Source organism: Pogoniulus pusillus, chromosome 1 (genome assembly GCF_015220805.1).
Source record: "Pogoniulus pusillus isolate bPogPus1 chromosome 1, bPogPus1.pri, whole genome shotgun sequence".
Classification (NCBI taxonomy): domain Eukaryota; kingdom Metazoa; phylum Chordata; class Aves; order Piciformes; family Lybiidae; genus Pogoniulus; species Pogoniulus pusillus.
The window spans coordinates 2,090,297-2,103,358 of NC_087264.1; the positions used below are offsets into that span (position 1 = coordinate 2,090,297).

The 13,062-nt window shown below is 52.7% G+C and overlaps 1 protein-coding gene across 1 annotated transcript in view; it reads left to right on the plus strand.

Moving 5' to 3' along the window:
- Positions 1 to 7,027: 7,027 nt before the first annotated feature.
- PELI2 (pellino E3 ubiquitin protein ligase family member 2) overlaps positions 7,028 to 13,062 on the plus strand; it is an 89,904-nt gene continuing 83,869 nt past the window's right edge. The window contains exon 1 of the mRNA XM_064148995.1: positions 7,028 to 7,235. Coding sequence (XP_064005065.1) covers positions 7,159 to 7,235 — 77 coding nt within the window. The 5' untranslated portion in view covers positions 7,028 to 7,158. The remainder of the gene's footprint in view (positions 7,236 to 13,062) is intronic.

The window sequence follows — 13,062 nt, forward strand, 5'->3', positions numbered from 1 at the left end:
CTCTGCAGCCTGACTGGGAGCCACAGGCTAATCTCTTGTTTCTACTGGGCAGTAACTCCTAGAGCATATTTCATTCCCTGTGGCAGAGCTATGTGAACATGATGCCAGACTTCAAGGAGCTTTGTGGGTGTTCAGGCTTTGCTGATGGGTGAAATGCTTTGGTGCTCACGAACTGGGGAAGTCTGGGGTCTGAGGTTCATGGTGCTGACACTGTGAAGGTCTCATTGTCTCAGCACTCCTCAAGCATCCTCTGAGATGTTGATTGCTCAGCTAAAAAAATGGTTGTGAGATGCCAGCAGTTAGCTGAAGCTTTCAGCACACACAGAGGGCAGCAGCAAGCCCTTGCAACAGGAGCCTCTCATGCACAGGCTCCTGTAGGGTAAAGCAGAGCCAGGCTGAGACTGAAGCTTTGCCAGAGCTTCTGCACTCGACAAGCAGAGCTCCTCTGCTACTTTCCACTCTGCAGTGATTTGGGTGTTTTCACTGTGTTAGGTGGGGGAAGCCTGGTTGATTTATGAGAGGACTGAATATCTCTGTGTGGATGGAGCCCCAGCCATCTGCTCTCCAAGCTGATCTCCTGGGGGATGGGGAACATCGTTGCCAGGGATTGTTCCCACAGTAGGATAACGTGGTCCAAGCCCAGGGGACCAATCTCACCAGCTTTGTTTGCTGGGATGAGGGTCAGAGGAGCAGAATTTCCCCTAAATCAGTAAATGATAGGGAAACTGTCCCCATCCTCTGCCTCTTAGCACTGAGTTTGTACCAACTCTCAAATGGGGAGGAAATCTGAAAGCAAAAATGAGCAATATCTTGGGAAGAGAAAGTCCATTTCTAGACAAATAGCTTGGGCAGGAGAGAGCATCCTGCAAAGAGGGACATGGTGACTTGAGAGGGGACTCAGCTTTGGGCTGCAGGTCCTCAGGCAGTGGCTGGAGCTCAGGGTGGAACTACATCCTCCTGGGGAGAGAGCATGAAAAGCAACACTGAGGTTTGGGTTGCCAGGGCTTCTTAATTTGGCAGAGACATACCAAAGGTGTTTGTGCTCTCTTAGAATCATAGAACCAAGCAGGTTGGAAGAGAGCTCCAAGCTCAGCCAGCCCAACCTAGCACCCAGCCCTGGCCAAGCAACCAGACCATGGCACTAAGTGCCCCAGCCAGGCTTGGCTTCAACACCTCCAGCCACAGAGACTCCACCACCTCCCTGGGCAGCCCATTCCAGTGCCAATCACTCTCTCTGACAACAACTTCGTCCTAACATCCAGCCTAGACCTGCCCTGCCACAGCTCGAGACTCTGTTCCCTTGTTCTGTTGCTGCTTGCCTGGCAGCAGAGCCCAACCCCACCTGGCTACAGCCTCCCTGCAGGCAGCTGCAGGCAGCAATGAGCTCTGCCCTGAGCCTCCTCTGCTGCAGGCTGCACACCCCCAGCTCCCTCAGCCTCTCCTCACAGGGCTGTGCTCCAGGCCCCTCCCCAGCCTTGCTGCCCTTCTCCAAACACCTTCCACCACCTCAGCATCTCTCTTGAATTCAGGAGCCCAGAACTGGACACAGCATTCAAGGTGTGGCCTGAGCAGTGCTGAGCACAGGGGCAGAAGAACCTCCCTTGTCCTGCTGCCCACACTGCTCCTGAGCCAGCCCAGGATGCCATTGGCTCTGCTGCCCACCTGGGCACTGCTGCCTCATCTTCAGCTCCTCTCTCCCAGCTCCCCCAGCTCCCTCTCTGCCTGGCTGCTCTCAGCCACTCTGGCCCCAGCCTGCAGTGCTGCTTGGGCTTGTTGTGGCCAAAGTGCAGAACCCTGCCCTTGGCCTTGTTCAGTCTCATCCCATTGGCCTCTGCCCACCCATCCAGCCTGGCCAGGTCCCTCTGCAGGGCTCTGCTACCCTCCAACAGCTCCACAGCTGCTCCTAGCTTGGTGTCATCTGCAAATTATTGATGCTGGACTCAATCCTCTGGTCCAGATCATCAATAAAGATACTGAACAGGACTGTGCCCAGCACTGATCCCTGGGGCACACCACTAGTGCCAGCTGCCAGCTGGATGTGGCACCATTCACCACCACTCTCTGGGCTCTGTCCTCCAGCCAGTTCTTGACCCCTATCAGAGTGACTCTGTCCAAGCCAGGAGCTGCCAGCTGTGCCAGGAGCTTGCTGTGGCTGCATTGAGCTTGGTAGTTTTTGGGGACCCTTTCAGTCCCATGGCTCACATGTTCAGTGGGTACCATAGATTGGGCTAAACCAGGTTTGCTTTTCTTTACAGCACTTGGAAAGCTCTATTTGCATCTGCTGCTTTCTTAGTTTTCCACCCTGCCATCTAAGAGCCTTAATCCACACTAACACCTAACATGTAGAAAGGGGAATTACATCAACAGAATAAACACTTTCAAGTGTCATGGCAGCAGCTTACAGATACGTTACAGGCTCTAGTTTAACATGCAAGGCTCCTTAATAAAGACCCTAAAGGATTCTTACAAGCAGAGGAGCAGCAGAGTGAAGAAGTCTATTAGGAACAACCCAAAAAAAAAGGCAGTCATCAAAAAGCTACATCTAAATCAGGGAAACAGAGTGGAGCATAAACACTGGCAAATGGAAAGCCACATTTAATAAGGCAAGGGGAAAAAATTACAGAACACTTTGCCAGAGGCATAAAAATCCACTTAAAAACACAGCAGAGACAGAAAGTCTACCAGGGACTTGCTGTGGCCAGGAAGCAGTGAACTGGCTGGAGAGCAGCCCTGAGGAGAGGGACTTGGGGGTGCTGCCGGAGGAGAAGCTCAGCAGGAGCCAGCAGTGTGCACTTGCAGCCCAGAAAGCCAAGCAGAGCCTGGGCTGCAGCAGCAGAAGTGTGGCCAGCAGGGCCAGGGAGGGGATTCTCCCCCTCTGCTCTGCTCTGCTGAGACCCCACCTGGAGTCCTGCATCCAGCTCTGGAGCCCCTGGGACAAGAGGGCTGTGGAGATGCTGGAGAGTGTCCAGAGCAGGGCCAGGAGGATGCTGAGAGGCTGCAGCAGCTCTGCTGTGAGCACAGACTGAAAGAGTTGGGGCTGTGCAGGCTGGAGCAGAGGAGGCTCCCAGAGGACCTTCTTGTGGCCTGCCAGCATCTGAAGGGGGCTCCAAAAAAGCTGTGGAGGGACTTTTGAGGCTGTGAGGGAGTGGCAGGAGTGGGGGGAATGGATCAAAGCTGGAGGTGGGGAGAGTGAGAGTGGATGTGAGGAGGAAGTTGTTGAGCATGACAGTAGTGAGAGCTTGAGTGCTGTGTCCAGTTCTGGGCTTCTCCATTGCAGAGAGCTGTTGAGGTGCTGGAAGGTGTTTGGAGAAGGGCAGCAAGGCTGGGGAGGGGCCTGGAGCAGAGCCCTGTGAGGAGAGGCTGAGGGAGCTGGGGGTGTGCAGCCTGCAGCAGAGGAGGCTCAGGGCAGAGCTCATTGCTGTCTGCAGCTGCCTGCAGGGAGGCTGTAGCCAGGTGGGGTTGGGCTCTGCTGCCAGGCAAGCAGCAACAGAAGAAGGGGACAGAGTCTGCAGCTATGCCAGGGGAGGTCTAGGCTGGATGTTGTTAGGAAGTTGTTGTCAGAGAGAGTGATTGGCATTGGAATGGGCTGCCCAGGGAGGTGGTGGAGTCTGTGTGGCTGGAGGTGTTGCAGCCAAGCCTGGCTGGGGCACTTAGTGCCATGGTCTGGTTGGGTGGGCAGGGCTGGGTGCTAGGTTGGGCTGGCTGAGCTTGGAGCTCTCTTCCAACCTGCTTGGTTCCCTGATTCCATTCTAAACCAATTTCCCCCTGATGTCCCAAAAGCATAGTGTTTGAAAGTGACATAGTGAGGAAAAGAGGCAAAATGAGATCTTCGAGCTCCTTCCTTGTCCCTGGAGGTGTTGAAGCCAAACCTGGCTGGGGCACTCAGTGCCATGGTCTGGTTGACTGGATAGGGCTGGGGGATAGGTTGGACTGGCTGAGCTTGGATGTCTCTTCCAACCTGCCTGATTCTACGATTCTCTGATTCTCCCATCCCCATGTGGGGCTGGGGGAGCAGCAGAAGACACTGTAAATGCAGTAACATTGAGGGGAGGTTTGACTGCAGGAAAGCCAAGCTGAGCTGAGTTGTTTGGGAGTGTGTTTAGGAAGAGCATTAAAGTTTGCTTAGGCCATGTGAAAGCCAAAGTGCAGCAAAGGTCTTGCTTGCAGCGGGGGGGAGAAGTGGGAGAAGTTGAAGAGGATGCAGCCAGGAGGTTTGTTTTTCACACTGGTTTCGGTGCTGTGTTTGTTTCCTTTGACAGTGACTTACAGCCTGGCTTTCTTCTCTATTTTGTTAGGGCAATAAAGAAGATAAATCTGCAATAATTCAGCTCTCTGTCTTTAATAAAATCTTGTCTTCCTCACACAGCCCCTGGGAAGATCTCCCTCTCGCAGCCCTGGGAGATTGGTTGGGTTTTTCCACTTCACCTCTTCACCAGGAATGACAGAAAAATAACATTACCAGGAAAATTAATAGCTAAATCCAATTGCAGGCAGAAGGAAAGCTTTGGGCAAGAAGAGCAGGACTTGATCCTATGTCTTACTGCTCAAACCCGGGGGGATCCTCTTCAGAAAAGCCCAGGAGCAATGTGTTGGCCGCTGCAAGCACTTCTGCCTTCATTATTGGGCTGCTGAGTTACTGTGATGGCCACTGCAACCACTTCTGCCTTCATTATTTGGCTTCTGAGTTGCTGTGATGGCCACTGCAAGCACTCTGCCTTCATTATTGGGCTGCTGAGTTACTGTGATGGCCACTGCAATCACTCTGCCTTCATTATTGGGCTGCTGAGTTAGGGTAATGGCCACTGAACCCACTTCTGCCTTCATTATTGGGCTGCTGAGTTAGGGTAATGGCCACTGAACCCACTTCTGCCTTCATTATTGGGCTGCTGAGTTAGGGTAATGGCCACTGAACCCACTTCTGCCTTCATTATTGGGCTGCTGAGTTGGGGGCATCAAAAAGAAGCTAATGAGAGTTTCTGTCCTCAATGCAGATCAATGCTCAGCTAATCTTTGTTTTGTGCTTGTGTTTGGTACCAAGGGGAAAGGAAATTAAGCTCTGAGTGAAGAATCATAGAATAGAATCATAGAATCAAGCAGGTTGGAAGAGACCTCCAAGCTCAGGCAGTCCAATCTAGCCCTCAGCCCAATCACACAGACCATGGCACTAAGTGCCTCATCCAGGCTTTGCTTCAACACCTCTAAGGATGGTGACTCCACTACCTCCCTGGGCAGCCCATTCCAATGCCAATCACAGAATCATAGGATCTTAGAATGAGTCAGGTTGGAAGAGACCTCCAAGATCACCCAGTCCAACCTAGCACCCAGCCACATTCCCCTCTCTTTTACAGGACGTGAGAACAATCCTTTTCCTATGTTTAATACAGGATTTCCATAGAATCATAGAATCAAGCAGGTTGGAAGAGAGCTCCAAGCTCAGCCAGCCCAACCTAGCACCCAGCCCTGGCCAATCAACCAGACCATGGCACTAAGTGCTGGATGTTAGGAGGAAGTTCTTGCCAGAGAGTGATTGGCATTGGAATGGGCTGCCCAGGGAGGTGGTGGAGTCACCATCCCTGGAGGTGTTCAAGAAAAGCCTGGCTGGGGCACTTGGTGCCATATTCTGGTTGACTGGATAGGGCTGGGTGCTAGGTTGGACTTGGAGGTCTCTTCCAACCTGGTTGATTCTATGGTTCTATGACCCAGAACAAGGTCTGCAGGCAGCTGTGGGTCTGATGAACCCCCTAGAATCCAGACACTACTTGGGGGGCAGGAGGCAATCTAGAATCTCCAAGTCAAGAGGCAACTCAGATGCCCAGGTGATGTAGAACCAGGCCTCCAGGCAATTGTGGGTGTGAAGACCCATCTCCTTCCCCACCCCCCCAGACCTGCAGGGGAGCACAAGGTAATCTAGAACTCCCCAGTGTGCTCCAGCTCCCCAGCTGATCATAGAATCACAGAATTGAGCAGGTTGGAAGAGAGCTCCAAGCTCATCCAGCCCAACCTAGCACCCAGCCCTGGCCAAGCAACCAGACCATGGCACTAAGTGCCCCAGCCAGGCTTGGCTTCAACACCTCCAGGCACAGAGACTCCACCACCTCCCTGGGCAGCCCATTCCAATGCCAATCACTCTCTCTGACAACTACTTCCTAACAACATCCAGCCTAGACCTGCCCTGCCACAGCTTCAGGCTGTGTCCCCTTGTTCTGTTGCCACTTGCCTGGCAGCAGAGCCCAACCCCACCTGGCTACAGCCTCCCTTCAGGCAGCTGCAGACAGCAATGAGGTCTGCCCTGAGCCTCCTCTGCTGCAGGCTGCACACCCCCAGCTCCCTCAGCCTCTCCTCACAGGGCTCTGCTCCAGGCCCCTCCCCAGCCTTGCTGCCCTGCTCCAAACACCTTCCAGCACCTCAACAGCTCTCCTGAATTGAGGAGCCCAGAACTGGACACAGCACTCAAGGGGTGGCCTGAGCAGAGCTGAGCACAGGGGCAGAAGAACCTCCCTTGTCCTGCTGCCCACACTGCTCCTGAGCCAGCCCAGGATGCCATTGGCTCTGCTGCCCACCTGGGCACTGCTGCCTCAGCTTCAGCTACTATCAGTACCCTGATCTAGAACCCAGGACGACCCCCGCGCAGGTGACCTAGAAGAGTCTCCCTGCACTGTCTCCACGGGCAGGACGTGCCCGCCCCAGAGCTGCGCCGAGTGCGCGGCGCCCAGCGGAGCGCGGCGCCTTTAAGAGCGGCCCCGACCCTTTTACTCTATGTTTACATAACACACCGAGGCCGTACCACTGCGCGCCGGGAGGGGGGCGCAAGGTGAGAAGCGGGGGGGCGGGGCGCAGCGCAGCGGCTCCCCGTCCCGCCCCCCGCGGGCGCACCCCCGCCGCAGGCGGTGAACGGGAGCTGGGCGGGTGGGGCCACGCGTGTCCAGGCAGCGGGAGGAGGGCAGCGTTCCGCTCTGCACACCCCCCTGCCGGAGCGAGTTGGTACGCGCTGCGCGGCGCTCCTCCCCTCGCCCCCCCAGCCCCGAGTGTAGTGGCCGTGGCCGGGCGGCCGGCGGCTCAGTGCGGGGCGCATCGCCGAGCCCTGTCGGGACTGGCTCCCCGCCCCGGGGCGGGTGTGGGGGGACTGCTGGCGGCCGAGGTGACTTTGGCGGCGGCCTCATGTTTTCTCCCAGCCAGGAGGAGCACTGCGCGCCCAACAAGGAGCCTGTGAAGTACGGGGAGCTGGTGGTGCTGGGGTGAGCGCTGCGAAGGGGCGATGAGGCTGGGGGGGAGGTGAGGGGGGAACGGGACGACGCGGCGGGGACCCGTCCTGCGGCGGGGGGGAGCTGCTGCGGCCGCGGCGGCCGATTCTTCTCGGCGCCGGCTGAGGCATCGCCTCCCGCTTTGCCGCGGCCCTTGGGGTCCCACCGCTGCGAGGGCGGCCGCTGGTCCCCGGCGCCGGCAGCAGCAAGTTTGGCGGCTCGGAGACGGCGGCTCGGCCCGCATCCCGCTGCGGCGGCTCGGGGCGTGGGGGCTGTCGTGCACCGCGGCTGCGGGGCCTGCGGGCTGCGCAGAAACTTTGAGCGGGTCAAGGCGGGTGCGGAGTTGGCCGGAGAGGCAGTGCGGAGACCCCCCCCGGCCCTGTTCTCTCTTCGGTCGCTACCGCTCGCTGGGCTCTCCCCCTTCTCCTTTTCGCTGCCTTCGCCGGCGTCCTCCTCGCAGATTGCAGGGGAGATGACTTTGGAATTAAGGAGCGGAGGAGGCGTGGGGGGAGGAGGAGGAGGAGGAGGAGGAGGAGGGTGAAGCACTTGTATTCCGATTCGTAGCGGAGATGTTTATTTTCCCAGCTTGATACGGATCTTCAAGTAATCCGCTGGGTATTATGTTCTTGCCCTGCTGTTGGAGCTCGGAGCCTCTCTGCTGAGCGCCGCGCAGGCAGATGAGGGAGCAGCGCCTAAGCCGCGCTCGCTGAGAGCCCTCCTGAACCTTCTAAGAGATGCTTCATTTCGGCCGTTTAATTCGCAGAATCGCAGTCAAGGGCTCAGTTTTTAGCTGCAAACACACCAGAAAGGTTTCCATCCAGAGCGGTCAGAGCCTCGTTGCGTTCTTCACTTCCACCACCCCCTCCCCCCCCCTCCCCTCTCAGAATCTGTTACATATTTGCTGCAGGGTCGTCAATAAAAACAAATCCTGAGGCTGGTTCGTTATGGATTATTTTGTTGTTGTTGTTGTTTTGGGTCGAGTCATCTCGCCAGGGAGTGTTTCCCACCCTCCCCCCCTGCAGAATAACTGTTTGGATCTCTGGGAGGCGATAAAAAGAGCAGCCAAGACTGGGGACTTCTGTGTCCGATGATGTACCTTTCCCTGGGTTTGTTTTTCCCCTCGAGGGATGCGAAATGTTTCTTTTCACGAGTCTAGGTCAAGATACAGTTACCATCGACTAAAACGCAGCTGGCATTTGAAAGGCTTGAATTGAAGCTAACTCGATTCAGGAGAAATATCCGTAGCAAAAGTAAATCTAATCAAGAAGCCTCCTTGCTGTTTCCATTGTGGCAATGGAGGGTAGTAACCTCAGCTGTGCAACAATGAAGTCGTCGGGTGATGTTGAATCTTTAATTAAATTAGAGTGCATAAATTGATGTTGTGCTGCAGAGGCTTTTTGTGCACAGCTGGAAGCGTTTGCCTTTTCTGTTGCTTTCCTATTTTTAGCAGCAGTCGAAAAGTACAGAAGTATGAAATGTTTTGGCTCTGATCTTAACCTAGCAAAGCCTGGTGTGCTTCTCCTTTAATATGGGGAGGGCATTGATCTGGCTTTATCGGCTCTGCCAGAGGTCCTGATCTTCGCTGCTGTGTGTTTTGAAGCATGCCAGTCCTATTTAAATAAACTTCATAGGACTGAGGCTTGTTTTGATTCGAGCTGTTTTGATTTGAGCTGATTTCAGCTGTTCCCCTGAAACTCCCGAGGCTGTATCTTTGGGGTGTTAACATGCACTAAGAAAAGGCAAACAGATCCCCGTGTCCTTGCAGTTGAATGACGAGGAAGAGGTTTGCAGAGGGGCAGAACCTCTCTGGTCAGTATGTCTCTGTAGGCTGCTCTGAAACAATGGGACCTTGGCTCTCACGGTTTGCTGACACAATGAGCTTAGTGGCTGTGATGTAGGAATAGGTAGAGGTGGTGGAAACAGTCCAGGAAATGCCTTGGCTTGGGTAATTAGGTTTTTCCCTTTTTGGGACTGAAGATTTTGGGGGATGTTTAAGAACCATTTGACATTTCAGGAGTTGATTAGAGCATTTCCTGCCAGAGATGTCTTAAATGTTGTATGTGGTGCCATAAATAATACAAACATCTCTCTCTTTTTGGTGACTCAACGTTTGTGACTGGGAAACTGTTGGAACAGTTTAAGCATCTGTTCAGTGTTCTATATTAAAAAAAAATACTTCTTAATAGCTATTTTCTATTAAACATTCAATCTGGAGTCCCATTTGAACAAGACAATGCAAATCTGCTCTTCCACCTCCACGGAAACAGACCTGTGGAGCAGCAGCAGCATAACATTGCAGCTTCTGTTGCAAGTGCTTGATTAAAATTGATGGAGTGACCTCACAGCTAGATTTAAATTAGCAAACCCAGCAAGCCCCAGTTGTTCTGAGACACTGAGTGGTTTAAAGAGGGGAGGGCATGGATGGTGATGCTGATGAATAACTTGTAAGCTGGGAGGTTTTCTCAATGGAAGGCTGATGAACAAAGGAATTGGTGTACCTGGCAAACTGCTGAGAGCCCTGGCTTTAAGATAACAAAACTTCCCTTTATCTTTTGCTCTTCTCAGCAGTAAGGTGGTTGCGTTCTTGACCCTTTTAAGAGTGTTCTTTTGGCAGTAGGTAGCTCTCCCACCAGGGAATGTTCCTGTGTTGTCTTGAAGATAGTTGGGATTGCTTGTCAGTGTGTTGGTGTGATCAGAGGGTGAAGCCTGAGGTGTCTGAAGTCAGTTGTTGCAGCAGATATGTTTCCAATAGAGTCATAGAATCATTAAGGTTGGAAAAGACCTCTCAGATCATCAAGTCCATCCTTCTGCCCAGCACCTCCATGACCACCAGACCACAGAATCAACCAGGTTAAATAACCTCCTTCCAGCAAACCCTTACATGTTTTTCTGTGGGAGATGTGGCAGTGCACGTTTGGCTAAGGCTTTGCCGAGGTTTCCATAAGCAATGTTGTAGTGGATGTTTATGTAAATGAAGGCAGGCAGGTCAGGATGGCTGGTAAAGAGATCATCTGCTGATTGTGAACCTGCTTGTGTGCATCTGCTCCTGGCATCATCTGCTCACAGAAGGCTGTGGATTTCCTGGGGAAGCAGAAGCATTCCTATTCTAAATCTGAGGGGGGGGAACAAGGATTGTTTTGAAGTCATAGAATCAGGCAGGTTGGAAGAGAGCTCCAAGCTCAGCCAGCCCAACCTAGCACCTAGCCCTGACCAAGCAACCAGACCATGGCACTAAGTGCCCCAGCCAGGCTTGGCTTCAACACCTCCAGCCACAGCAACTCCACCACCTCCCTGGGCAGCCCATTCCAATGCCAATCACTCTCTCTGACAACAACTTCCTAACAACATCCAGCCTAGGCCTCCCCTGCCACAACTCCAGGCTGTCCCCTCTTGTTCTGTTGCTAGTTGTTTGGGAGAAAAGCCCAACCCCACCTGGCTACAGCCTCCCTTCAGGTAGTAGTAGACATCAGTGAGCTCTGCCCTGAGCCTCCTCTTCTCCAGGCTAAGCAACCCCAGCTCCGTCATAGGGTAGCAGCCTATTACATATCCCTTAAAACATGGGGTCAGGGGCAGAGTTTTGAGGGAGATACTGAATATAGTAACCAGTATGAGTAGAGCATCAGGGCATTAGTGTGTTGTCAGTGGCCTTCACTTCACTGGTGGTGCCTGGTTAGCACTCCAGAGCAACTTCCAGTTAAGAACTGTGCTAGGGAAAACAAAATTAACCTTCTGAGGTGAATGTCCTGTCCCCTTCCTCCTTGTACCCCATTTCCCTCCCTAGTTTGCATTGAAGTGTGAATGATTTATTCTGGCATAAGGACATCCAGGCCAGCTTGGCTTTGTCTTGCGTGCAGGGTGTTGGTCCCTGGCTGTACGGGGTGGCTTTTGCTGAAGGCAGCTGTCAGTGACCTGGTGCTGTTAATTCTCTCTTCCTTTGGGACTGCTTGAAGGTGCCTTGGTGATCTTTTCCAATATTTAATGATGCTGAAGGGCAGCTTTAACATCTCAGGAAAGTCACTTGATTAAAATGATGCAAACCGAAGGAGAGCAAGTCGGTGGTGGAGTTCTCTAGCAGTGAAATACTCTAACATCAGGTATAAAACTCTGTCAGTGCAATGTACTGTCACCAATTCTGAGGGGTTTGGGGTTTCTAATAGGTGTGTGTAATGTTTCTTGCTAATCCAAGACATCTGTTAGCTGTTCATTAGCAAGGGGGATGCAGCCTTTAGCTGAACTAGACAAAACTCTTAAGGGCTGATGCTCAGTGTTGCTATAGTACTCACTTGAAAATCTGTCAGCACTTTATGTATCAATTTTCCATATCCAACCATTTAAATCACTGAATGTGCTAACTTGGATGCTGCCAAAGAAGCCACTGAGTTAACCTGAGCTTTGTTTGATATGGACTGTTGGATGTCCTTGAATAAACACTCAGATCCTGCAGTGAAACGTGGTGATTCTCTGTTAATCTGAAGGGTCCTCCAGGTTTAGGCTCTTGCTGCTTGTACAGACTTTTCCTAATGAAGCAAAATTGCTCCTTAACCAGTACCTCCTCGAGGTAAAAGTTCCTGAAGTGGTTCCTGCTTTGAAGCATGTTTCAGATTTTTCACTTAGCTCTTTGGTTTCTCATAGAATTCTTCTTAATCTCTTGCTGTGTACCTCAAGGAGAAACCAGTACAGTAGTGCTGAGAGTGCAGATGAGTTATGGCATCTACATTTGTCCCTGGTAGCTGTTTGCTTCTGTTTAGGCACCAAAGACAGGAAGGATCACTCTGGCTGTGGCTGGTGAGACCCCACTTGGAGTCCTGCATCCAGCTCTGGAGCCCCTGGGACAAGAGGGATGTGAAGATGCTGGAGAGTGTCCAGAGCAGGGCCAGGAGGATGCTGAGAGGCTGCAGCAGCTCTGCTGTGAGCACAGACTGAGTTGGGGCTGTTGAGTCTGGAGCAGAGGAGGCTCCCAGGGGACTTTCTTGTGGCCTGCCAGGATCTTAAAGGGGGCTCCAAAACAGCTGGGGAGGGACTTTTGAGGCTGTGAGGGAGTGCCAGGAGTGGGGGGAATGGAGCAAAGCTGGAGATGGGGAGAGTGAGGCTGGAGGTGAGGAGGAAGTTCCTGAGCAGGAGAGTGGTGAGAGGCTGGAGTGGGTTGCCCAGGGAGGTGGTTGAGGCCCCATGGCTGGAGGTGTTTGAGGCCAGGCTGGCTGAGGCTGTGTGCAGCCTGCTCTAGGGTAGGGTGTCCCTGGGCATGGCAGGGGGGTTGGAACTGTCTGCTCCTTGTGGTCCCTTCCAGCCCTGACTGATTCTGTGATTCTAATTATCCTGACTGGCTGGGGCACTTAGTGCCATGGTCTGGTTGGTTGGTCAGGGCTGGGTGCTAGGTTGGACTTGATGAGCTTGGAAGTCTCTTCCAACCTGGTTGATTCTATGATTTGCTGTTTGATATCAAGCTGAAGCTTTGTCTAATGATCCTGTAATTTTCTTTAATGTTCTATATGCTGCAGATGTATTGGTGAAATTGTTCAGATAATTCAGGTTCTGCTTTGGAGACCTATCTAAAAATGTACTTCAAGCTTCATTTTAAGGAGCATCTATAGCAAGCCATGGTAGACACCCATTAAATATGTTCAAGGTCATGATTCCCTCTGAGAATCATTTTCTTCAGCAGACATAGCTGGGAGGCTGCTGTTTGGGAGGAACTGATTTAATTTCTTGTCTTGATATTGACAGTGGCTTCTTGGGAGACTTTTACGTCTTACACTTAGTTTATGGAGGATCTTATATGCTGCATATTGAGAATGTGAACAGTGCCAGTTCAGAGCTTGCC